At 33.2% G+C, this 25,690-nt stretch overlaps 10 protein-coding genes across 10 annotated transcripts; 7 read left to right on the plus strand and 3 right to left on the minus strand.

Annotated features, from left to right (window-relative positions):
- Positions 1-369: 369 nt before the first annotated feature.
- Positions 370-4,593, plus strand: cgd1_3740 (ankyrin repeat protein with over 9 transmembrane domains at C-terminus, signal peptide; the record flags this gene model as incomplete). Its single annotated transcript, XM_628185.1, has 1 exon — positions 370-4,593. One exon carries the CDS (start codon positions 370-372, stop codon positions 4,591-4,593), a length of 4,224 nt encoding a protein of 1,407 aa, XP_628185.1.
- Positions 4,594-4,839: 246 nt separating this feature from the next.
- cgd1_3750 (conserved hypothetical protein) lies at positions 4,840-5,574 on the minus strand (the record flags this gene model as incomplete). The annotated part of the gene is made up of 1 exon (XM_628186.1): positions 4,840-5,574. One exon carries the CDS (start codon positions 5,572-5,574, stop codon positions 4,840-4,842), a length of 735 nt encoding a protein of 244 aa, XP_628186.1.
- Positions 5,575-5,898: 324 nt separating this feature from the next.
- On the plus strand, positions 5,899-9,378 carry cgd1_3760 (hypothetical coiled coil protein; the record flags this gene model as incomplete). Its single annotated transcript, XM_628187.1, has 1 exon — positions 5,899-9,378. The coding sequence occupies one exon, from the start codon at positions 5,899-5,901 to the stop codon at positions 9,376-9,378; it is 3,480 nt and encodes a 1,159-aa protein (XP_628187.1).
- A 655-nt stretch (positions 9,379-10,033) lies between these two features.
- On the plus strand, positions 10,034-10,336 carry cgd1_3770 (hypothetical protein; the record flags this gene model as incomplete). Its single annotated transcript, XM_628188.1, has 1 exon — positions 10,034-10,336. The coding sequence occupies one exon, from the start codon at positions 10,034-10,036 to the stop codon at positions 10,334-10,336; it is 303 nt and encodes a 100-aa protein (XP_628188.1).
- Positions 10,337-10,458: 122 nt separating this feature from the next.
- Positions 10,459-12,903, minus strand: cgd1_3780 (domain KOG1015, transcription regulator XNP/ATRX, DEAD-box superfamily, signal peptide; the record flags this gene model as incomplete). Its single annotated transcript, XM_628189.1, has 1 exon — positions 10,459-12,903. The coding sequence occupies one exon, from the start codon at positions 12,901-12,903 to the stop codon at positions 10,459-10,461; it is 2,445 nt and encodes an 814-aa protein (XP_628189.1).
- A 175-nt stretch (positions 12,904-13,078) lies between these two features.
- Positions 13,079-16,897, minus strand: cgd1_3790 (hypothetical protein, signal peptide; the record flags this gene model as incomplete). The annotated part of the gene is made up of 1 exon (XM_628190.1): positions 13,079-16,897. The coding sequence occupies one exon, from the start codon at positions 16,895-16,897 to the stop codon at positions 13,079-13,081; it is 3,819 nt and encodes a 1,272-aa protein (XP_628190.1).
- Positions 16,898-17,678: 781 nt separating this feature from the next.
- cgd1_3800 (conserved hypothetical protein) lies at positions 17,679-18,251 on the plus strand (the record flags this gene model as incomplete). Its single annotated transcript, XM_628191.1, has 1 exon — positions 17,679-18,251. One exon carries the CDS (start codon positions 17,679-17,681, stop codon positions 18,249-18,251), a length of 573 nt encoding a protein of 190 aa, XP_628191.1.
- Positions 18,252-18,588: 337 nt separating this feature from the next.
- cgd1_3810 (conserved hypothetical protein) lies at positions 18,589-21,327 on the plus strand (the record flags this gene model as incomplete). The annotated part of the gene is made up of 1 exon (XM_628192.1): positions 18,589-21,327. The coding sequence occupies one exon, from the start codon at positions 18,589-18,591 to the stop codon at positions 21,325-21,327; it is 2,739 nt and encodes a 912-aa protein (XP_628192.1).
- A 701-nt stretch (positions 21,328-22,028) lies between these two features.
- cgd1_3820 (hypothetical protein, transmembrane domain or GPI anchor near C-terminus) lies at positions 22,029-25,016 on the plus strand (the record flags this gene model as incomplete). Its single annotated transcript, XM_628193.1, has 1 exon — positions 22,029-25,016. The coding sequence occupies one exon, from the start codon at positions 22,029-22,031 to the stop codon at positions 25,014-25,016; it is 2,988 nt and encodes a 995-aa protein (XP_628193.1).
- A 352-nt stretch (positions 25,017-25,368) lies between these two features.
- On the plus strand, positions 25,369-25,680 carry cgd1_3830 (hypothetical protein; the record flags this gene model as incomplete). The annotated part of the gene is made up of 1 exon (XM_628194.1): positions 25,369-25,680. The coding sequence occupies one exon, from the start codon at positions 25,369-25,371 to the stop codon at positions 25,678-25,680; it is 312 nt and encodes a 103-aa protein (XP_628194.1).
- Between the last annotated feature and the right edge of the window lie 10 nt (positions 25,681-25,690).

Raw genomic sequence — 25,690 nt, forward strand, 5'->3', positions numbered from 1 at the left:
AATTTTCTAAACCTTTTTCTCTCCTTATTTTTTGCCTTTTGAAATTATTGATACAAAAATATTTGCATAAAAAATATGCAATGGCGCCAACTCTCCCCACGCAATTATAACTTTGTATTGCTAATTTTAATGTAAATTCAACAGTTAATATATGTGGGGTGAATTTGGCGGCAAATTGTGAAGGTACCGTAAAGAATTTAAAAAAGGTAATAATGTCGATATATTACAAGAAGTGAATACATGAAAATTATATTAATTAATTGATATAAAAAATTAGCAATTAAAATAAAACCAATTAGTTAATTTGGTGATAAATAGTATTGCGTATATTTTTTTTTAAGAGATTATAATGGATATTTGTGATTAACAATGTCATTTTTCAAGCTGTGGGGAATATTGTTGCTGATTGCATCAGTGGAGGCATTTCAAAATAGACTATTTAATGCATCAAGAATCGAGCTTCTTGAGGCAGAATATGCTCTAGACCGACTTGGGTTATGGAAGAAATTTGCAGATGGAAACCATAGTGATTGTATGGAGTTTACTTTAAGAATTGACAGAATGTTGAATGCTGTTGCAAATGTTGATATTGGTGCAATGGAACAGTTTATTGAAATGGATGAATATAGTTTAAAGTATCAGGATATTTGTGGTACAAAGGAAGAACATACAATATCAAGCTTATATGAAAATGCACCAGGCTGGGGAGGGGAAACCCCTCTAACTATTTTGGCTAGAAGTTCACTGCCCAGAAGCAGCATAATGATGCAAGTTTTGTCATCTAAAGGTTTAGATTTTGTGAAATCTCAAATGAATGGTTTTACCCCTCTCATTTTGGCAATAATTCATAGGAATTTTAGTGGAGTAAAGGTTCTTTTAAATTTAGCAGAAAGGCAGAAATATGCCTTAAATTTGAATAAAACTGAAATTGTAAATAATTCACTAGATGATAAGAACACAAAAACTACTAATTCTGTATTTAGAAATGTTGAAATTATTAATGAAGTTGACTCTATGGGAAGAACAGCTCTTTTTCATGCAGTACTGATGGAAGATGATGGAATGGTTGAATCTCTGTTAATGGCAGGTGCTGAACCAAATATTGCAGATTTCTCGGGAGTTACTCCTCTTCTTCTTGCAACAAAGAAAAACCTTCTCGTCATTGTTAAGCTTTTACTTAGTAAAGGAGCTGATCAAATAATTCTCGATCCAAGAAACAGAGACCCACTCTCTGTAGCAATCAAAAACAATCACCCAGACGTTATTTTAGCTTTGCTTGAGGACCAAACATTCCAAACAAAGTATTTGAATTTCTACCAGTCCTCAAGATATAAAGGTCAAATATTAAGACCTACATACCATATACGAAGACTTCTTGATATATTCACTGTACTTCAGTTAAAAGAGGAAGCTATTCAATCCTTATTCAAGATTGAGTTTCTTAGGAATGATACAAGTCTCTGTGATCTTAGAGATAACGAAGGAAGAACTATTGTTAACATTGCAACATTTAGAGAGATGTATGATCTTCTTGAAGATGTCTTAGAATTCTACAAGAATGCATCTATTTATAGATACGAAGGCTATACAAGCTGTAATCCTCATATTATCGACAAATCTGGTAGAGGACCGGTTGACTATCTTTTAACAGGGACAGCTTCCATTCATAATTCATTTTATTCACTTGATAATACAATCAAAAATGTCAGGAAAATCAATAAATACTCTAATACATATGAAAGCATTTACAAAAATAATATCGAAATACAAGATCAAAAAAGAGAAAATCCATCCATAGAATTTAGTAAAATGCCCACCTCCTCATTGAATTTTCTTTCAGATAGAAGAAAATTTCTTCTTACAAAACTTTTAAAGTTGTCAAATCCGCTGGATCTATCTTCATATTTATTTGAGCTTCTTAGAAAAGGTGGGAATCCAACTGTTTACACAATTAAAGCAATGGTCAATTGGTTAGGTGGATCTAAGGATCTTTTACTCCATAGAACCTCCAGAGATGGTCATAATGCTCTAACTTTTGCTTTATCCACTGGTCAATTGACTGTTGCTAGAGAAATCCTTGATATTCTTTTGGATTCTCCAATTTCCAACCAAAATAGTTATAAAAGTGCTGTCAAATTAGCTATTAGTTACTCTGCAAGTGTCCATTCATCTTCAATAATTGCTGAAGTAGCACTTAGGAAACCGGTTATCGTTCATGAGTGGATATGTGAGAGAAAATTTAATAGTATTATTGAAATTGAAGAAGTTAAATTTGTGCTTCAAAACCTTCCTCGTGAATTTATTGGTTTCTCAAAACATCCAGATCTCTGTAAACCACTATATACCATCACAAAACAAATTCTAGACCCTGAAAGCCAAATAGAATCTACTGAAATTGTTGCAATTATGCTCGATACTAATGGTGGTTTACCCTTTTTGGAACGTTCAGATGTGACTATGGCACTCAAAACTGTTGGGACAAGCTTAAGTATTTCAGCCTCTTTTGGACTTAATATTATTCCATGCTTAGAATGGACATCAACTATGTCATATACATTTACTCCTTATTTCTTTGATGTAATTAATAAGTTAGACACTACTATGACCAAATCCCCCCAAACTAGCCAAACTAATAAGACTCAGACCACGCAGGATTCTCAAGATATTTTAAAATGTATGAGACAAAACTTATCTAGAACAGAAAACGTAGAAAAAGATTCTTCAAGCGATTGTTTGAGCTCTTACAATGAATCTCCTAGTATAAAAGGACAAAATTCCTCTAATTTTGAAGAAAACCAAACTTTCAGCACTAATGGTTTAATGAAAAACAGCAAATATTCAAGTAATGAAAGAATAATATCACCAAAAATAAATAATCTAAAAAACCCTGGGAAAATTGTTATTAAATATGGCCTTGGATCTACAATTACCTCTATTTTAATTGGACACGGAATTATGGCAGCCAAAAGAAATCAGATTTTAGATCTTGTATTTTCTTGTCCTCTTAGAGAAATAGACCCAATTTTGAAAAATTTTCAAAGAAATGTTCTAGGAATAACACTATTAATTCTAGTTATTTGGATTCTAATCACTTCATTTGTGATCATTTTCTCTTCCAGAAGTAGATTGGACATATTTGGTTTTATTCCTAAGTATTCAACCTCGGAACCTGACAGACAAGCTTTTACAATGGCAGAATGGAAATTTTACAAACTTGTAAGTGTCCTACGTTTCATATCTTTTCTATATTGTATCGTTATTTTCATTTCAATTGGAAGAGTTAGACACTTATTATTTACATTGTTTTTCCTTTTTCTAGGCTTATTTTTAAAACTCAACCAATTCCTACTACTCAAAGAAAATGATATTGTAGATATCACAACAGCTTTCATCAGAGAGGAAATGAGTGATAATGATAATACAGCACTAAACAAAGATTTAGAGGATAATGATGATGTTAATGACCACTCTCTAGGAATGGGAAATCCAATGCCTGCAGGAGGAAACGAGGAAACTAGACAAGAGGGAATACATCTTGGAACTATTGGAGAAGAAATCTCAGCAAGTCATTCAAGTGCAACATTTACTGATTCAAGAAACACTTTTCAAAGTGATATTGTTAAAAGAGAACATATTACAGCTGAACAATATGCCTTAACTACTTTATTTATAGGAATTTGTTCCTTTGTCATTGCAATTTCCTCAAACTTACAACGATTTCTCTTTTGGAATTTCAGAGAGTTTTATCGCTTTCATGAATCCTATTACTTTACAGTTAATCATACTTATATTGCAATTTCAACAGAAATTATTCTAATCTTAAATACTTGGTCACTGACATTCAATATTCTTAAAGCTCCGGGACTAATGATTTTCATCCTAACTCAACGAATACAAGTTCTTCGTTACTTTTTACTTGCATATCCTGATATTAATCAGAATATATTCAACTCTTTAAAACGAAACAATATTGGATTCATAAATAAGGAGGGTTCCCCTAATTCTTCTCCAGCTATGAATATGCACTTACCAGTTTCAAAAGGAGCAGTTTTTGTCCCTCCAGGAAGGTTTGATGTTGTACTTTGTCAATGGGTACGTGTTAGGTATGCAATCATGAAGAGAATGCACAGAAGATTTACTGTTGCATCCAAGCCCTATAATGCACTTTATTTTGGTATTGGATTCATTGTATTTGTTTTTCTTTTTAACAAAAATAATATTGGACATAATTTTCATCTTGGAATATTGAATTACCTCTTATTCGATGAGTTTGGCTTCACTCTTCTAACCGTATTTGCTTCCTACTCTATTACACTTATTGTAATTGTCTGGCTTGCATGCACATCTAATCAGATTTCCGAGTTTCAGCATTGGAGGCTTTTTTGGGATGCATTTTCATTTATGCCTCCTTGCTCTGCTCAGCAGGTCGTTTTACAACATATAAAGCTTACACAAGATCTTGATGATGAGGATAAAAGAGTTGATCTTTGGAGTATTCCTATCACAAATTTTGTTAGAAATGTACTACTTTTATGTATAGTAGTAGTTTGGGTACATATATCAATCATTGGGATCTTTCATATTTTAATATGAGCAATTTGAAGAGAAATATTTTAGTCATTCAAAGTTATTTGAGACAAAGGATTATCAAATACTAATACTTTTTTTTTATTTTTCTTTTTTTTAAAAAAAAAAGACTTTAATTTTTCTCAAGAAATTTCTAGTTTCACTAATTTATATGATTTAGTATAATAAAGCTGATTTTAGTTCAAATAAGCTAAATATAAATGAATTATTGTGACTATCTATTTCTATTATGATTTAGCTAAAAAATCTCACTTAGTTTCTTTTAGACAAGAAATTAAAAATATCAACCATCATTTGACTAGTTATGGTATGAACAACTCCAGGATAAGATTTATAAATAAACTTTTTAGGTTTAATAAATTCAAGTACAAAGTCTTTATTCATCAAAGACCATTGATAAAGCACCACAGGATCAGCTTCTCCATGTAAAACAATAAAATCCACATGTTCTTTTACAGATTCTCTGACATCAAAAGTGAGCTCTTCAGTTGCTATTTTACTTTCTTTACCTTCTTTAAATCCTCTCTCAGTAAGTGGAAGCCAACCTCCTACGACTATACAGGAGCCTAATGTATACTTTCTAGATGCCATAGAAATTAGAAATACTATGGCTGATCCTTGTGAAAATCCTCCGAGTGAAATCTTTTTAGGATCAATCCCTTTTTCTATTTCAAGAGAAATTAACCGAGTTATTCTAGAAACACTATTATTTATATCGTCCAAATCTTCGAGTGCATATGGTCTTAAATCTTCCATATCAAACCATGCATTGTCAGAAAAGCCGAATCGTTTAAAAGTAATAATATCAGCAGTTGGAAGAATAATTTTAGTTTTCTTCAGCTCAGGATAGTTTTGAGCAATGTGGATAAAATCCAAATAGCTATTTGCATTATCACCCTTTCCATGTAGCCAAATTAAGACAGAATCATAGTCTTTTGGCTCATAGTAAAACCCTTGTCCATTATTTCCATCTCCTTCCTGGATCATTTTCTAGAATTAATTAAATGTAAAATAGAGCTTTTTAATTACTTCTGATGATAGAAATTCAGAAATTTAGATTTTGCCTAACTAAATTTTCTTTTTTTCAATTTTTGACTTTTTATTTCTTGCATTAAATAAAAAGGCTATTAAAGAAAAGGCGCCAATATTTCGGTGGGGTTTAATTCTGCTTTATGTAAGCAGTAAGAAAGGGAAGAACTCACATATACTAAAGGTGTTTATACATATATTTATATATGCATATTTGCTGAACCTACTTTCAATTAACTATTCAATACAGAGTCATAAGGGAATAGTTTTGAATTGAAGATAATGAAAAAGAGGCTTTTAAAGCCGGTAGAATCAGAAGAAGAGTTGGATGAGGAACTACCTCACCCTGTTGGAGAAGAAAGTAGCGACGATTTTGGTACAAAAAAAAAGCTAATTAAAAATAAGTTTGGAGCATTTAGTGAAAATGTGGACCAGATTTCTCAGAAAAAGGAGAAAAGGAGAGGTGGAACAGGAGTTCTTGGTACTTTAATAGACTCAATTAGGGAAAAAGATACCCAAAAAATGGATGATTCAGAATTTGAGAGTGTTTCAGAAAAAGATGAACAGTTTAAAACTTCCAAAGTAAAGAGATTGTCTAAAAAAAGAAAGAAGAAGGGTGCAGATTCTATTGATGTTTCCAATTTACTATGTTCTTTGGACAATACTTCTAAACAGAAATCCAAGAGTAAATCTAATAGAGATTTAGACACTATGTTTGAATCATTCAGTATGCCTAGCTCTGATTCCGAGAGCAATTTTGGTTCTAAGATGGATGACTTTGAAAATGATGTTATAGATAGAAAGGTTGATAAAGAAATTCATGATAACACAAGTGAAGAAGATGATGAGTTTTTAAATTTGACAGAAATAGAAATGGCACTGAGAAAATGTGTAAAGAATGATTATAATCCATCTTTAGAACTTAATGAGTGGTTACCTACTCAATGCATTGATGTGAGGTCAGAAGTTGCACATCAAATGGATGATGATGTAATAATTAACGAGATTACTGAAAAACATGAATTTTTCTATTCTCAATGGATAGAACAAATTGGTTATCTTTCTTCTCTAACAAAAGGATTTACAAGAAATATTCAGGAATGCTTTGTTAGAGAAGGACAAATTTCATCTATTTCCAATATTAAAGAAAGTAATCCTGAACTTTTATTAGACCCAGAAGATAAAATCTTGATAACAGTACAAAACTCGGATGCATGTGTCATTTTAAACAGATTAGTTAATATAGCAAATTCCCAAGAAAAGCTAATCATTGAAATGAGTAAAGAAACTGGAATATCTAATATTGATGAAAAGGATTCCACCATTCGACTTAAGTATGGAATTATTTCTTTAAAAGCTAGGAGTAAGCTTTGGTGGTTTTGTAGAATGGCTGAGCATTGTGGATTAGTTGGAAGAGAAGGAAATAGTATGATTAAGTACTATGTTTTGGACAAATCTAGGAAGAAAACATCTAACTCAATATTTTCTACAAATGCTGATATAATTTCCTCGATTGATCCCAGTATGGAACTTTTTAATAAAAATAACTCAGAAAGCAATATGGATGATGATAATGATATGACTGGGGATGAATGTGGAGAAAATCATGCTGAGACAGAACAAATTAGTGAAATGGATTCAAAATGGTTGGATATTTCATCTATTAAAGTTTCAAATAAGGTTAGACCTTGGGAAAGAAGAGCTAAGAAAGTTGAAACAAAGTCCCAAAATGTTGAAGAGAGTATTGCAAATTGTTCCAAAAAGGAATTGTTTAAGTTTATGCTAAAAAATATTGGACCTAGACCTATTTGGACAAACTCTGGTGCCATTGGAGATGTGAACAACCATAATAAATTTAATATAGAAATAGAGCCACCTACTAATTTATCACTTCGGGAGCAGGGACAAATGAAAATTAAATGGTTACAAATGAAGAATCAAGCTGAGAAACTGGCAACACATCACTTTAAGATAATGGACCCAGAAACTAAAGATCTGGATCATGATAATCTAAAATACTGGTGTAAACTCTTTAAAGTCAATTTACTTTTCCCTCCTTGCAAATCTGATAATATAAGAAGAGTGGGTAATAATGACACCATTAATTCAAACATTCTTTTGGAAAAGAATCCAGAAATAGTAGAAGTAATGAAAGATGTGAAAAACAATCAATACGTGAATAATCAGAAAATAAGTCCCTTAAGTTATTTTGAAAACATTACTGAAAATAAAAGAAACTCTCTACCTTTGGACGTGGAATTTATAAGTGAGTCAGATGGGGAGGCTATAGAGGAAATTGACCAAGGATATGACCATGCCCCAGAAGTAGAAGAAAAAAAAGGGGAAGAAAAGGAGGAAGAGGGAGAAGAGGAAGTGGAAGAAGAAGAAGAACAAGAAGAAGAAGAGGAAAAGGATGAAAAAGATGTTAGAGGAGCCGATGATATGGATCAAGTTAATGCAAACCATTACAATGAGGGAGAGAACAAACTGGCCGATGTTAATGAATATCATTCAGCTGAAGAAATTTTCGATCAAGAAATAGATGAGAAGACAGAATCTGATAAAGAGGGAAATATAAAGGAAAGGGAAGCCAATGAAAACTCAGAGGAAGAAACCAACTTGAAAATGAGAATAGAGGCACACAAAAGGCTTAAAGCAATAAGAAAGAAAAGAATGAAGCTCAAGAGAAAAATGATGGAGAGATACGGACACTTATTTGAAAATGAAGCAGAGGAAAGTGATGACGATGGGATCAAAATATTAAGGAGAGGGATTGGCGGAGATTATAGTGATGATGATGATGATGATGATGACATAGACTGGGATGAGCTGAGCGGTTTTTCTGATTTTATTGATGATAACAATTACGAAAATGGGGAGCTTGATGGAGATGCAATTCAAGCTCACTTGAAACATATGAAGGAAATAGAAGAAAAACAATACAGACAATTGTTCACCTTGGAGGGTATTAAGGAAAGAAAAAATAAAGTATATGGGTTTGCTGCCGGTCAGGATGATGGGATTGAAGGTGAAACTAGATTGGAGAAGAAGAAGAACGAATTACTCTTTAACTCTGCCTTTTTTGATGATGATGTTATTAGTGAGTTTTGGACAGATGAAGAGGAGTTGGACGATTATGAGGAAGAAATTGATGAGAGAAATTTGACGGAAATGCTTGGATTGAACTATGAAGAATGGCAAAATAGCTTACCAAAAAAAACGAATTCTTCTGATGAATCGTTGAATGAACAAAGAAAACTCAAATATAACATTTTAAAAGAATCTCTGATTAAAGAAGCTTCTGGAAGTATCAATATTCTCAAACAAAGACTCAAATCCATTCAAACTAAGCTTAGTATAGAAGAAAACATTAGTCCAAATGAAAAGAATCAATTACAAACAAAATATATTGAATGTATGGAAAAACTAAAAAAGCTTTTACATTCAATTCATTCTGCCTGCAACAAGTGTATCTACGAAAATCCACAATTCTTTGACCATATTGATATATATGAGTACATTCAGAGACGTGAAGAATCCAGAAGTAAAAAAAAATTCAAGGCTAAAAACACTGAAGACAAAATCAAACAAAAATGCAAATATCAAAACAAGTATCTCAGAGAAAATGTAAATCCGTTAAATAAGATCGGAAAGACAGGATCTGACTCAGAAGATGATATAATTAATCGAAAAAGGGTGCAAAAGAACGGAAAGAATATAGTAAATGTTAAAGGAGGGAGGTTTAAAATCTCAAAGAAGTAAAACCTTCTAGGGAAACCCACTCTAATGTCTTATAAATATTAAATAGTGCTTAATGTTACTTAATTTTAAAAATCTTACTAAATCTAACATTTATTTTCTTCAATCTCTGTATTTAAACCTACCTTTTATTCCCCCGTTATTTTAAGATATTTCTAAATATTTTTGGCGGTAACCCCTGTCCACATGCATGCATTAATAATTATTAAAAATGAATCAAAAATGTAGAAATTAAGAGAATTTGTATGGTTGTTGGTAATATGCGGATAGATGTTTGGTGGAAGAAGAAGAGTTAATGGAGGAGCTCCAGCTCCATTATTATCAAATACAGAACAATCTACATGCCAAATAACTAGTAAGTTAATGATAAATGTAGTCAATAAAATAATTAATAATAAATAGGTTTGGTTTACGTAGTTACATCAATTATATCATTGGTTTGTTTAATAGTTCCAGTTTTTTTAGTAAGTAAATATACTGCTTGTTGGATATTTGAACTTTAATAATTTAGGCAACTACATGCAGTGACCATAATACATTATGGTTTGTACAGGTAAGCATAAAGAACATTTTTAAAAGTAACAAAACATTCTGATATTTATTTACTTGTATTTTGAAGGTTGTTTTGGGATTAGATTTTGTTTTTATTTTTGTATTTATGTATTTGGGTTTATTACCAAATGGGACTGAAAGTGAGTTCAGCAGGTACATTGGGACAGGGGTTGTTATATTGGCGATTCAGTGTATAATATTGGCATTTGGTATTTTTGTTTTTATCTCACTACTTTACTATTTACTTAGTAATGGAGACGAGTGTAGAAGTGAATCCATTCTTAATATCACTTTAACTTCTATCAATTTATTACACTCAACAATAACAACTTTCACTTCAGTAAAGCTATTATTGAAACTGTTCACATCAATAGCAACCCAGTATAAGACATATGATAAGATAGCTTAGTGTAGGATGTTAGAGGATAAATTAGGAATAACTAATATTTTCTAGTAAAGAATTTTCTAGTAAAGAAAAAAATAACTAAAGAGTAAACCCCCTAATAAAAATCAGAAAAGTATGGCAGAAACTTAACTTGAATTGACTTTTTTAGCAAAATTCTTCCATTTATTTTCTTGAGAACTTTTGAATTTTTGGTATTCCTTTCCTAGTCTGTTTTTTGCTTGTTTGCTATCCTCGTTAACCTTCTTCTTATATAATTTTAGATGTTCCTTTGAAAGACCTTTTCTGTCTACCATAAAGAACCTCTTTTTTACGGGGTATCCTGCCTTATTCATCATCTCATGTAATGTAAATGCGAGCTTCCTGTGTCTGGATACAAACTTTTGGAATGTAGGTAACTTTGAAAGATAACCTGATAGTTCACTTTCTAAAATACTTCTAATAGATTTAATCTTTGGATCATAATCATTCAAAGAGAGGTATTTAAGAAGACCATATTTGATAGTTTTGCTTCCAAGAGCATTCCTAAGGCTATTGTATTCATTAACTGCAAGATCAATTTGGGAGCTAATTCTCTCAAGCTCCTCACTGCTGTAATCTCTACTATATTTGCTTGGAAGAAGTTGCAAAATAATTCTAGTCTTTAATGCAAGGAATACAATCTTCTTTGCTGAATCAACCTTGAAGTGCAAAAGCTTAATAGACTTAACGTATTTTTGAACGAACAAAAGAGCTCTTCTCTTGGCAGCTGTATTGTGGAATTTAAATATGTCAGAAACTTCCTTTATTGTAACTTCTCTTGCTTTCTTCATAATATTTAACATTTCAATAGTTTTAGCTTCGACCTTGGCGATACGCTTGAGTACTCTATCTGTTTGGATGAAGTATCTTTGATATGGACATGGGGCAGCACATCCAATAGAGACTTGGAACATATCAACAAGAGGAAGAAGTATACCTCTAAGTTGATTAGCAGAATCTTCATTTCTAAATGTCTCGGCGTGTAATAATGGAGAGTTGTCTGATTGCGGACTGTTTTGTGTTCTTTCCATAAATTCTTCATGAGAAAACTCATCAGCTCCTACAGATGGTTCCTTTTCTTCAAGAAGAGATCTATTAAATGAGTTTTCTTCTTCTTGCTCAGGGGCAATTTCAGAACCTGAGTCGCTTGGATCAGAACTTCTTTCAGCTTCATTTAAAGTTTGTTGTGGGTCATCAGTTTCATTTTCATTTTCATTTTCTGATTCAGATTCGGTACCAATAATAGGACTTTCTAACTTAGGAGATGTTGAAGCTTCATTATTTTCAGAATGTTGGGATTCTTTTACTGCATCATTGTCAATACTGCTAACAGATGAAGGAATGGTAACAATCTGAGGTTCAACTTGACCTTTCACTTCTTCATCAGATGACTGCTCTTCTTGACTAACCTGATTACCTGCAGAAATTGTATTTTCAGATGGAACTACGGCAGTTTTTTCTTTCTCAGATACAGTGTTCTCCGAAAGATTACTCATTTCATCTTCAACAGACTTGCTAGATCTCGATTTCTCTGAAAATGGAGGTTTATATAGGTCTGAATCTTCAACTTCCTCGGATTTTTCCAAAATAATTCCTTCTGATTCTTCCTCAGTGAGGGGTTCTGGTTCTTTGAGAGATTTATCCAAGCTACTTCTAGATTCCTCTACAGTAGCGTCTTTCTTTGAGGATTCAAAATTTGATGTAATTGGTATAGTGGTTGATCTTTCTCTCTCATTTTCTCTTGGCAGACTTAACTCTTTTGGGACGAATGTCAACTCATCATATTGTTGGTCTTCCTGGATAGAAGATATTGACTGTTCTTTTTCTCCACTTCTAGAAGTTTCATCGTATTTCAATGTAGGAGATTCAATTCTTTCTGATTCATATTCACCGGCAAAGCTCTCAGAAGATTTTCTGTTTTTTCCTTTAGCACTTTCATGTATCTTTCTTTGCTTTCTCAAAAGAGCTAACGCATCTTCTACTGTGTAATTCGGATCTTCCAAAAGCATTATTGACTCTTCCTGGTTCTTTGGACTGTACTCTGACTGGAATTTTTCTTCATGTTCATCCAATAATTTCTCGTAATCAGTACTAGATTTTGATTTCTCAACTAATGGTGAGATTGAACCCTCTGATGCTTTGGAAATTGAATACTCAGAAAGTGCTGGGAAAGTAGGGCTTGCGCTTCTGTCCTGCTTTTCATCCAAATTCTCAGTAAAAAGACCAGATTTCTCCTCCAAGACAGATTGATCACTTTTTGAGGCATCAACGAAAGAAGGTACATTTCTAGAACTTGCACTTTTGGATGACTCCAATATTGAAGAATCAGATGTCTTTTCAATAGGTGCATCATTCAAAGAACCATCGATCATAGTTCGTTCAGGAAATAAAGGAGAACTACTAGATTCCGCACTATTATCCTTGGATTGTTCACTCAAATCATATTTGCTTAATGATACCGTACCTTCAGGCAATAATGAACTTTCTGAATGAACACCCAAGAAAATGAGGAAAAACCCCAAAATAAATATTTGAAGCTTTCCCGAGATCATTTTAACTCCCAAAAAAAAGCTCTACAAATTTTCTTTAACTGAAACATAAAAAGAAATAAACATAAGTAGACTTATAATTTATTTGTAGATCTAGATTTATGTTTGCGCGGGCTTTCCATGCAATAAATTTTTATAAAACCGAGAATAAGAAAAAGAGGGAAACAGCAAAGCTTCATTAAATTTTGAGTTTTTTGGTTATAGGTTTTTGTTTTTTGTTTTTTGTTTTGTTTTTTGATTCCCACCTTACATTCCCACAGCTTGAAGTGTTTGAAGATAACCCTCGTTTGTCAAGCAACGCTTTAATAGCAGTGGTTGCATGCACTCTGTCTATATTCAATTGCTCTTTTAGGAGTTTCCTATTAAATTTTTTGCTAAATATAGGTACTTGATTGGAGAGATAGCCCTTTATAGCATGGTATCTATTAATATCATCTCTAGTTCCTCCATGTGCTGAAAGGTGGTCTTTAGCAGAAACCTTAAAATCGAATAACTCTAGGATTTGGCTAACCGCCCTTTTCAAACTGCCATTTCTAGCAATAAAGTTTATGTATTTCTCATTTCTCCTATAAAAGTCATCCTTCATGATTCCAAGACATTCATTTATTGTAATGTTTCTGCAGAAAAATCTTACATTATGGTTATAATTATTCTTAAATTCTCTTAGATTATTGTCAAATCGTTCAGACAAGTCCTTTATGGGCTTATAGGGCAAAATTGTACTAAAACTCTTTCTTAACAACTCTCTAATCTCCTCTAAATTCCTTCTTAAATTCAAAAATGAATCCAAACTTGCTATTAAGCTAATTGAATAGTTGAAGATTGCCTGATAAACATAAAACTCTTCTCTTGAGTAGAAATAAGATAGCTTGTTTTTTTTTGATAGAGAAAAACCTTTAATCTGGTTACCTGTAAATATTAGTGCTTCTCCTGCAATAGCAGACCAAATCTCCACTGTTTCCAGAAATTCGTGATAAGAATCTTTTATCACATCTATATCACTAGCAGGTATTTTGAAGTCATCAGATACTTTCTTATATATATCTGTTATATTCATTGCTAGTTTTTCAAGAGATTTTTCTATAAACTCTGGATCTTTATATTCGTCTGGAATTCTTTGATCTTCTAAATCCACCTCTGAAAGGGGATGAGGCTCATCGCTATCTGGAGTCTTCATATTGGCATACATTTCAAGATGTTTCTTCGATACAATATCATTAATTTCATCATTTTGCGGAAGAGAAATAGGAACTTCAAGACCTTTATGTTTATTTAAACCAATATCTTTGGACATAATGGATGAGCCCTTTGGAATTGTAGTATTTGTAACAACTGGCGGACGGGCAGAATTTTCTTCAGACAATTCTTCACTGAATTCTTCTGAATTTTCACTAAATTGACTGTTTTTTTCCTTGTCAATAACCCCTGCATTAAAGTTCTGGTTTGTTTTGCCTACTAAAGTTGCAGGTTTAGCATTTCTAGGCATTATTTTGAGGTTTCTTTTAATTTGTTCGTCAACAAGATCCAGATTTGAGAATTCATTTTCATTTGTTCCTTCTTTATTTATATCGGCAAATTGCTTGAGATGTTTTCTAATTAATAGATCTGCCTCATCAAATTGATCTGATTCTTTTTTTTTCTCTTTTACTGGGCTTTCTTCATGATGATGCTTGAAAACTTGACTTACCTCGAACCCATCAATAGAATTTTCTTCATCATTATCAGTCATAACTCCGTAAACCTTATTTTGCCCAAATAAAATGGATCCAAAGTATGCGGAGATGCATTCTTCAACTTCTTTTGATGAAATTGGCATATTAAGTATTGAGGAGCATTGCACAGAAGAAAGAGTTTCTAATCCCTTTAATGCTGCCTTTATTAGAACATCTTGAAAACCCGAAGTTGTTCTAGTTGCAATAAGATTTCGTTGTATCCAAACATATCCACCTTCATTTTTATCATGAGATTTAATAGCAGAGTTAAAGTCAAGCTCAACATAAGTTGATTCTTTCTTTTTTGAATTGGAAGTTATATCATGTTTCTTATAAGAATCAGAAAGCTCGTCAAATGACCCTTGGTGGAAAATTGGAATACTCTTCATAACTCCGTCAATATTTTGTGCCTTCCATTTCTTAATAATTCGATCTTCAAAAACTATGGCCTTCGATCTGGTATTCAATTTAAGGTTAAGCGTAGGGATTCCAAAGGCAATGTTTTTCTCTGAGATTTTGTTGGACTTGACTGCGTTGAGTAAGTCAGTAAATACTGAACTAACGTCTTGTAAAAGTGCTTTTTGAGTTTTTACCTTCTTACCAAGAGGATATTTTGCACTAAGAATATTTGTTTCTTTCTGATCGAATTTTTCTCCATACCCTCCATTATTATTCCTCAAATGACGATCTCTGTAATCTAAATATTGGTTATACTCATCCTCACTAGCAAATTCAAATTCATCATTATATTCTTCCTCAAAGTCCTCGTCTTCTTCGGGAGAATGCTCATTTTCGAAATCAGCTTCAATATTGTTTGTAATTTCTTCCTTCTCTCTATAGTTCTTAGCGTCTTCTTCCAGCTCTGTATTGCCTTGCATGTATTCAAGAGAAGTAATAGGGATTTCTAATGGTTGATGACCAGGGGGTGGACCAATTGTTCCCTCAGAAGCTTGTTCTAAAACTCTTTCTTCTGAGAGAGGATTTGACAAGTTATTATTTTCAATTTGAGTTTCTTGGTCCTCATTATTGTTCTCAAGTTCGGGAGAGGAAACTGAAGGTTGAGTCTCAATTTGTGAAACAGGTGGGCTTTGAATTGTAATTTCTTCTTCTTCGTTAAGTCTGCTCGCAATATCAATATCTCCAATATCTTCATTTAGCTCATGCTTGGCATCTATGTTTGAAAGAGTCTCATTGTTTAATGCTTGATAATCCTCAGTAGATACAGAAGCTTCAGAATCCAAATCTAATGAATCTTTTCCAATCTTATTAATCTGAGAAACTCTGATGTCTGAGAAATTTGGCATCGCTGAAGAAAATTGTGGATGAGCATTTGCACCAGTTGTGACTAATAAAGTTTCAGGAAGTTCATTTGAAACTTCCGGAAAAGCAGCTGAATTAGAAGTAGATGATTGCTTTAGGTCACCTTCTGGGAAAGGAGGAGTTTTTGAGTAATCACTGTCAAAGAACCTCTGATCTTTGAACTCTTCAAATTCAGATTCACTTAGAATTAGCGATGGCTTTTGAGTGGTAACTGGCTTGTCTTCTGCATTAATGACTTTCTCTTTAAGATTTGTAAGCTCAGCAGAAGATTCAACAAAAGGAATAGAAGAAGAGGGAAGAGTTTTACTGATTTCTTTCTCAATTGGAGTTCTTTCTTTTTCTTGAACAATATTATGAGAATGCTTTTTCTCACTGAGAGCTTGTTTTCTTTTAATTGTAGATTCAACAACACCATGCATTTTCAGAGCTGCAACAATCACCTTATCAGTGAAAGGATTAAATTTATTTCCATATTTGCGATTAATATTCTCGATAAACTTTGTTATAACAGGTGAATCTAACATATCTGGCCCACATAAAAATACTGAAAATCTAATATCATTAATAATTCTAAGAGCTTTAGGATATTTATTCATTCTCCCCATAATATCGGTCCAAGCACTATTTTCTGGAGGAATCACATTTGAAATTTGAAGCCTAAGCCTTGCTGGAGATGTTAAAATGACCTTTCTAACAATCTCTAATTTAAACTCATCAAGGGTATATGGAATTCCATTTTTCTTTACTGGCCAGGGACCATCAATTGCTTTAATTAACAAATCAGCGTACAAATATGCTCCTTTAGTAATAAATGGAGTTGAAGTTACATAATATTGGTTACCCTTTCTCCCACAAAGAATTATATCAAGCTGGTCTATTGCATTAACAATGCTATTCTGCAAAATAAAAAATGCATAAAAAACAAAGACAGCAAACTTGCTGAGTTTAGACAAGTTACAGATCATTAATTCTTGTCAATAGAAGCATTTACCGTCTAATTTCGTTTTTTTCTGTACTTTTTTTCGCCCTAGCTCTTAATCTAAATTTTTTTTCTCACAATTAGATCTACACTGGCGCCTTGGCGGGAATTAAGAGATCAATATTCATATTTATAATTCAAAGGTCAAAAAGCAAAGATAATTACTTTAAATTTCATTATTTTCTTAAATATAAATTATTTATTCGGATTCCCCCTGAGATTTAGACGATTATTTGTACTTATACACTCCACAAGTTGATAGTGAATCTAAACGCCTCTATTTAACAGTGCAAAGCTCGATAGTCACATAAATTCAAACTTAATTGATTAAATATAAAGCCAAAGTTCTAGTTCTGTTCAGCATTGATTTATTATGCATTATAACTATAATTCTAAACGCTTCCTTTTGTTTCGAAACATTTTATTTCTGTAAAAGGAAAGTTAACTTTATTTGTGGAAAGTTAATTCTTGTTTTATTCTTGAATGAATTCGAACAGAATATAAGTTATTAGTTATATCTGACTCTTTGAAAACATTAATAAACAAGAATTCATAAAAATTATTCCAAATTTGTGTGTGCACACATATTTAAAGTAAATATGTGCAATCTTTGTGTTCATGGAAGCTTAATAGTAACTATTTAAAATTTATGTTTTTATGAATTCAAAAATCAATACAAAGTAATTGTATTTTTAAACCATATATCAGATATGGTGTAATATAGAATAGTAATTAAACTAAGAATTACCAAAAAAAATATATGTACAATGTTTTCGTGCTTTAGGTCATGCAGTGAATCACCATTCTGTCTTCTTTTTGGGTTTAAGGAGGAGAAATCAAACAACTATGGGACAGATAGATCACAGAGAGCACTGAGCTCTAAGATGTCAGAAGCCTCCGATGTGAAGGAAAAGAAAAAGAAACAAAAACAACTGTTCAATAGGAGAACAGCTGATGAAATTCTCACTATTTGCAGATCTTGGGAAAACTACATACATCCTAGGGCAAAGGATTTCTGGAAGTCGTCGGAACAAGTATATGAAATTTTATCTAATATAGCGAGTAACATTGACCGCAGTGACGATCCAATCACAAGCGGAGAGGAACAATGCGTAAGATGGCATGGAGAATTAGAAGCAGAAGATGGGGCGCCAGTTATCAGGATACTCAAGCCTGGGGAAACTGATGAATGCCAAACCTATGTAAATAGAATATTAGCATTTCTATACGCGGACGATGAGAGTTTCCTGGAACTACAGAAAAAGCCGCCTGTAGCATTCAAGAATGTCTGCGAGGATCCTATTTGTATTAATTTGACACATATCTCTTTAGAAGAATAATATTAGTTGGATTAATTGCGCCAAATTAATTCTAAATAGTTGGCGCTTAAACGTAGACGAGTATCGCGTAAGATTTTTATTATCTTATGCGCAATACCGGGGAGAAATATTTTTATATTTAGTGCCATTTAATTAAAATAAACAACACATTTAGGGGGGGAATAGTTAATTTACGTAAGAAAGTTTCTATTTAATTTGTTACATTAATTGTTAAAGTTTTACTAAATCTTGTCTTAATAATTCTTTGATTGGTAATAATTTTAGACAATACAGACATTAACTTCTCATTAACCGTATTCTTCAGAAAATTTGGTTTTATTAATATTGGTTAATTGAGATGAAGTTTTCTAAGTACTCTAAGATTTCCCTTGGTTTGTTAGCCGGTGCATTTGCAACAGCTACTTCCGTATTTAGTCATCCAGTATACATTTCAGAATGGGCTTCTGAAATTAGAAGCATTGTAGCTAGTAAAAATCTTAAAATCGAGGCCCCTGAACAACTCGAACAAGTACTTCTCAGTGGAATTAACTTTGATAGTTTTGATGCCTCTTGCTCTGCATTATTACAGAAAGTTATCAAAGAGATAAGTTTTGATTCAACACCCTTAAACTTGGAATCCGCTTTGGACATCTGTGCTGTAATCAACCCATGGAATTCCATGGAATGTAGTGGTATTACTGGAGTTACAGCTTCATATGCCAGATCTCTTCAAGAGTTTGTTCGCATTAGAGATAGCTCAAAAGGTGATTTAAGAGCTGCTTGTTTGGTTGCATCCGCGATTGCACCAGGAAGACCATTCGCTCCTTTAATTAAGGGTTCTATTAAATCAAAGTGCCAAGAAGTTTGCTCGGGACCTCTTTCAAAGTCAATCTCCGCAATTGACCCATCATTCTGTAGTTTGTCTATTGACTTGTGCAATTCAGTTGACTTCTCCCTATATGCCGCTTTCAGTTCCTTCAACGAGAGAGAGCTTGGTATTGCAGTCGCAGTGTCAGTACTGTTATCTGAGGGAAGTGCCGGACTTAGAACATCTTTCCGCGAGGGATGCAGATTCGTCCACTTCCTTAAGAACAAGGGATCATTACCAACTGCATCATCAGAGGTCTCAGAGTCTGACTTATTATCAAATATTTCGGAGTTCTATAGATCCAAACTCGTTGAATCTGGTTTGTTGCCTGCAACCGACTCTAATTTAAGATCAGGCGATGCAGTCTTCTTAAAAGTTTTGAACTCACAGGTTGCTAGAGCAATCATAACTGTCCTTGAAGCACAAATCCCAAAGAAGCAAGCTGATGTCAGACCAAAGAAACCTACAATAGCCAGCACCCACATCACCTCTTCTGAGGTTTCACCATTATCTGAAGCTTCAGATTCATTATCCACCGAAGTCAAGATACAGTCTTTCACTGAGACTGGACAGACTTCTACCTCTCCAGTTTTAGAATCATGGTTTGAAACCATTAAGCAATCAATCAAGAAAGGTACAAAGGACATTGATAGAGAGTTCGATGATGCCCTTAATAAAGCAATTGCGCGTTTCGATCCCTCTTCAGTGTATTTCTCATGTGTCTCTGAATTGAAGAGATTCAGTTTGGGTTCTCATAGAAGAATAACTGAAGCATGCCGCAAGATTGATCCATTCTCCCACGTTAAGTGTCAGAAGCTTAACCATTTTGAACTTATGGCCATGATCAAACTGAGAGAGGAACTCGAGAAGCATGGAAGAGATATTGTTGTCGATCTCAGGGACTTGTGCACTGTTGCTTCCAAGATGTCTATGGAATCTTTCCTTAGAACAAGAGATGAGGAGCTTTCTAGCATGTGCATTAGAACACTTAAAAAGAGTAGCTTCAAGAGTAAGTATCCCATTTCTGAAAGAGGAATTAAGAAGGCATGTATCAAGTTTGATTACTTCAGAACCTCTTCTTGTGGTAATTTAGTGTCTAACTACCCAGAAAAAGTCAACTTCGTCTTATCTCTTGCAAGTAACATGTTTGACAAGAGAACTGACAAGGAGCGTCTCCAGATTATTAGAGAATCTGAATTCAGCACTCCTTCTTATGCTGATATTTGTAATTCAGTTGAAAGAGTTCCAGTTGAAACTGTTGAAGAGTGCATATTCGAACTCAGAGACTCACTATCTAAGTTCAAATCCATTGCATCTTTACTCAACATTGAGGGTGCATGCATTGCTTCATTAGAGGAAACTCCATTCGGTCGTTACCCACATTACCCACATTACCCACCTTACCCGGATACTCAGTTTGACCGCTATCCACAATCAATTTACCCAGGTCACTTACACCGCCCTGTGATCCCAAAGAAGTCTGTTAGAAGATTCTATAAGGATATCGAGTTCCAACCACAATTTCCCTCTCAACATTGGCTCAGAACAGAGCTCCCAGACATTTTGGAACAACGTGCACCTTTCTTAGAACAGGAATATTCTGAATCCAGAAAGGGTTACTACAAGGATCAAGAAGGCAGGCCTGTATATCATGATGGTTACAGATACAGACTTAATGGCAATTGGTACGTCAAGCTTGGCGAAATGTGGTATATCGACAATTCCTCCTCTTTGGATTTTATCAAAATTTCACCAGGCGACCCAAGACACAGTAATTACCCGCTTTCTTTCTATGAGAAATCTCCATCTGATCCTAAGGGCCCATTAAGGAGAAAATCTTTTGCAACATACCTTTCTCCACAATCATCTTATTACTATCCTGGAAGTAGCAATTATCTTTATACACTCTATGGTAAGCGTCCAGGTCAAGGATATTATCCTACAGGTGCTCACCATCCATTCTACAGTAAATGTGAAAAGTGTCACAATTGGATCCCATATGGACACGCACATGAACATGATGCAGTACAAATGAAAAAGTCTCTTTCTCGCTTCGAAGAGAAGCTCCCATCAACGAAAGATGAATCTGCGATTGGAGGCGGCTACGTTACAGTTACTAATGAATATGATGGAGATGGGAAACTTATTGTTAAGACAGTGGAGAAAACTGCGTTACCTGAAGCAAATCCACCCCAAGGCAAGCGCGAGGTTGGCGTTCAAGTTGGATAAATTACTAACGAATTGCTGCTTCGTCAGAAACTAGAGTATCCTATAACTATTGTTTGGCACTCGGCAGTTCGAATAGCCGAATTATTATTTTACCTACTTTAAGATCGATTTTAACTTTAGATTGACCTTCTAAGAACAGAGCTAGTTGGCACTACCAAGATGCCGATAATTAGCGGCTTAAATGTATTTAAGTTTCTGACATTGATTTAATTCATATCGTTTGAGTTTCTATTAATTTATTTCAAATTCTGTTTATGTTGGACCCTGCTCACCCATACTAAATAATATTGCTACACTTAATGTTTCTTTTCAAAATTTAGATCATTGTGAACGTCTGGTCGGTGGACTGGCCAATTGATCTGTTTTAAAGGCTGAAGTTCTTAAATGTACATTTAGAGAAAGAATACGTGTAAGTGGACCAACCGCGCGACACGATAATCAGGCGCCTATTTGGCAATAATATAATTATCGTCCCTGCGACGATGGCATAATAAATTAATCTATTCTAACACAATAATTGTCAAAAACTACCCACATAGTTTGCCGGGCATTTGAGCCCACGGATTTTTTTTTTTAGCAATTTTTTATTTGAAATTTACATCATAATTAAATCACTCGAGTTTCGGGTTTGTGTGATTGATTGTGAGGGCAAGTGGATTGAGAGACAATTATTAGGAGTGTAATGCAGAGGAGAAGGGACGATGGAAACAAAAATGAACAACTTAGAAATAGAAAATTGTAAATCAAATGAAAGCAAAAGTTTAGAATGTGAAACGAGTAAAGGCAATCCGCCAGCTCCGACGAAAATTGTAATCCCAAAGTCTATGATCATTTTTGTTTCAGCAGCAACAGCAATTTCCATGTTTGTATTAGCATTTCATGTAATTCCAACTTTAGTTGTGAACAAATACTTACTTTTTGAACAAAAAGGGCTTCCACTAAGGACTGATCATAGAATTTTTTCATTCATGAAGCAATCTATAAATACTAAGCCAAATAACTTTCGAGGAAATAATGGCTCACCTTCAAATGCATTAGAATTAGAATTTCTAAAATATGGAAGCTCAGAAAGCATTCAATCGTTCAGTAAGAATAGAAAATTATCGGAGGCGATTCTAAACAATACAAACTCTAGTTTATATACTCATGAAAATAATACTACATATATTTCAGGTAGCCCTACCCTAAATTTTAATTCTGATATTAATTCTGTGCCTAATTTAGGATCAACAGAAACAAACTCTAAATTTAATTCAAATTATGTGTGCCATAAATTCGTTTCTATCAGTAAAAGTGACTCTACTACTATTGAAAATGAATTTACTCATAACACTAAATGCAAAATTCACTACATTCTAGCAAGGCCTCTTCCAAAGGAATTGAATAAATTAGATTTGGCAACTATAAATGCTTTTAACCATTTAAGTGAGGCATCTCAGTCGGTTAAAATGATCACTGAAATCCTTGAAAATAAAAAAAAAGATGAGGGACTATTGATCTTAATGGCATCAAGAATGAATTACGAACCAGATTGGAAATCATCTTTGGAACGTATTCATACAAATTGGGAATTTAATACAAATGTTTCACAAATTATTCTGACTTCCTGGACGATCTCTAAGTCATTTTTCCCTGGACGTCATTATACTCCTGCATTGGATTTTGGTTTCATGATTTTAAATATTCCACAAGAAAGTGACGATGAATTAACTTCTATGAAGATAAGAGCTTCACTTGATGTTGTAAAGTCGTTTATTTCTAATTTAAATCTTATAATTGATGGAACTCTATCAAAGTTATTTTCAGGCCCAAACTATAGTATTTTAACAGAGAATAGTTTGACTCAGGATTTATTTACAAATTGGACCTATTTCGATAATTCATTTAGTTTCTTAAGTAACTATTTTAATAAAAATCAGTCAATGTTACTAGAGGATTATCTGACATCAGCAGCATTAGATGTTTCTAGGTTAATTGAACAATTACCATTGACAATTGTAGACTCGGTCATTTTAGCAAAGGATAACTTGGATAATTTATATAAGGGAAACCCAACAGAGCTACGCTATACTAATCCGAATGAGACTCAAGTTGTAATTATACCACCAGTAGAACGAAAGAAAATCGCAAAATATAATTATGAAGAAAAGTTTAGAAGAATATGCATCTATCAGGCACATACTGAACAGAGGTCTATTCTTAGATCGACACCATCCAGAGCTTCAATGGCTGAGTATGCAAGATATCATGGGTATTCTTACTTCTTATTTGATGGATCATTTTATGATTCTATCCCAAAACCAGTGATTACAGATTGGTCTAAACAAGGTTTTTATATGAAAATATTTTCAGGTCTTAAGTTACTCTTTTGGAATTTAGATAAAATTGGGGATATTTTTGGAAAAATTATAAATGATCCAGAAACTAATCTCATGTCAGAAAAGTTCTATTCCGAGTTCTTGGAAAGTGTAATGCCTGACTATTTAAATGTTGATTGGGATGCACGCCATAATGCAAGGATTGGAAGTACTGGTAAGATTGACTCAAAAGGTTCATCTGGGAAGGAGGGAATTCAAATAACTCCTTCAAATATTAAGGCTAATGTATGTGACTATATTGTTTGGTTTGATTTAGATATCGTAATTACAAATAAGTTCTTTTCTATTGAAAGAATATTAGATTCAAATACTCCAGAATACAATAACAAACCACCTGAAATATTTAGAAATATATACAAGGATGCAGGAGAAGTCGTTTTCTTGGCTGCAAGAGATTCTGAATGGAGAAATAGAAATTCTTTTGTCAACAGTGGCTTCTTCATTTTGTCTAGGTCAAGAGCTTCTTTACAAACTTTATTCCATACGCTTGCATTGGACCCTGTTAAGTCTCAAGAAGTCGTGCTAAATGGACGATTTTGGCCTGAACAATCCACTATGGCTCATGCAACGCTTAGTATATTCAACCATTCATTCTCATCTCCAAATCAGACTTACCCCTTCCTAGACACTAAAATTGACACAGTTAATGATATTAAGAAAAAATTGGTTGGCTCCACCCCCATTATGCTTACTGCCTACTTAGAAGAGATAGATAGATATACACATTCTGTATTAGCAAGCCAAAGGTTTGCTAATGGTTTTATTCATATCTCCCCAGATGCTTATGGAGATGGTCCATGGCATCCTGGTGACTTATTCGTTCATGCTGCCGGACAGTATAGTCCATTCAGAGACAATGTATTATCTGGACTGCTTTACTCTATCAACACTGTTGGTTTTACTTATGATGAAATTAACTACTTTAAAAACTACTGCTATAACTCTTTAGACTTTGTTTACAGAGGTTTGGATAGACTTATTGAAGGGCTGACTCATGAATTTATTGAGTTTGAGAAAGCAAGGCTAAATGATCCAACTCAACAATTAGAAAACATTAACAATGTTGATTTGACTTTTCACTTTGTGAAAAAACTTATGGCTGTAAAAACTAGGCCTAGTTCGAAAGATGTTCTCACTCACCCAAACCAAACGAGCTATGAGAAAATTCACTTTTTAAGATGTAACTATTCATTATCTATGGCTACTAAATGGTCTATTGCTGAAGCATTTGTGTTGGGTGGTATTTCTGTATTTGGTGTTGCTATTATTGCTTTTATTTTTAAATTTGCAAGGTTTTATTCTATTAAGTGAATCATTTTACGATGAAATATTTGTATTTAGAATTAGAAAATAGCATTGCCAAATTTTATCGCATAAAGCCATCAATGGCTAATTAATTAGATTATGTACTATCAATTTTTATATTTTTGATTTTTTTTTTTAATTTCAAATTTTCTATTAGAAATAATAAAAAGTATATATTTTTAACAAAACTAACATTTGTTTTATTCCAACTTTGAAGCTTAATTTTCTTTATTTAAATTTTAGATTTAAACTTAAAATGAATTTGTATTCGCACAATTTATTCGAGCAATAGAAAAATTCTATTACTAAAAGAGAAAATTTTATTTCTTGTAGTTTTTAATAGATTTTTTTTTTAAATATGAAAGTTTTTTATTTAACTAAAATTTTATTTTTGATTCTTATACTAGGCGTATTTGTAAAGTCTGAAAACTTTAGATCGGCACAAGAACTAGAGGAAAACACTTCTAATTCTGAAGAAGAAAATCAAAATTCTCCAAAAAACTTCGTTTCAAATACTATAAGCGAATATTATAATCACGTTTCAAGTGCAGCTACAAATAAATTCAACGAGGAGACCCAGAAACTCAAAAGCAGATTCAAAGATATGATTCAGTCTGCAGGGGAAAGTATTAAAAACTTTATCACAGAGAAAGTAAATTTAATTCAATAAATTTGTTTTA

The sequence above is a fragment of the Cryptosporidium parvum genome, chromosome 1 (genome assembly GCF_000165345.1).
Source record: "Cryptosporidium parvum Iowa II chromosome 1, whole genome shotgun sequence".
NCBI lineage: Eukaryota > Apicomplexa > Conoidasida > Eucoccidiorida > Cryptosporidiidae > Cryptosporidium > Cryptosporidium parvum.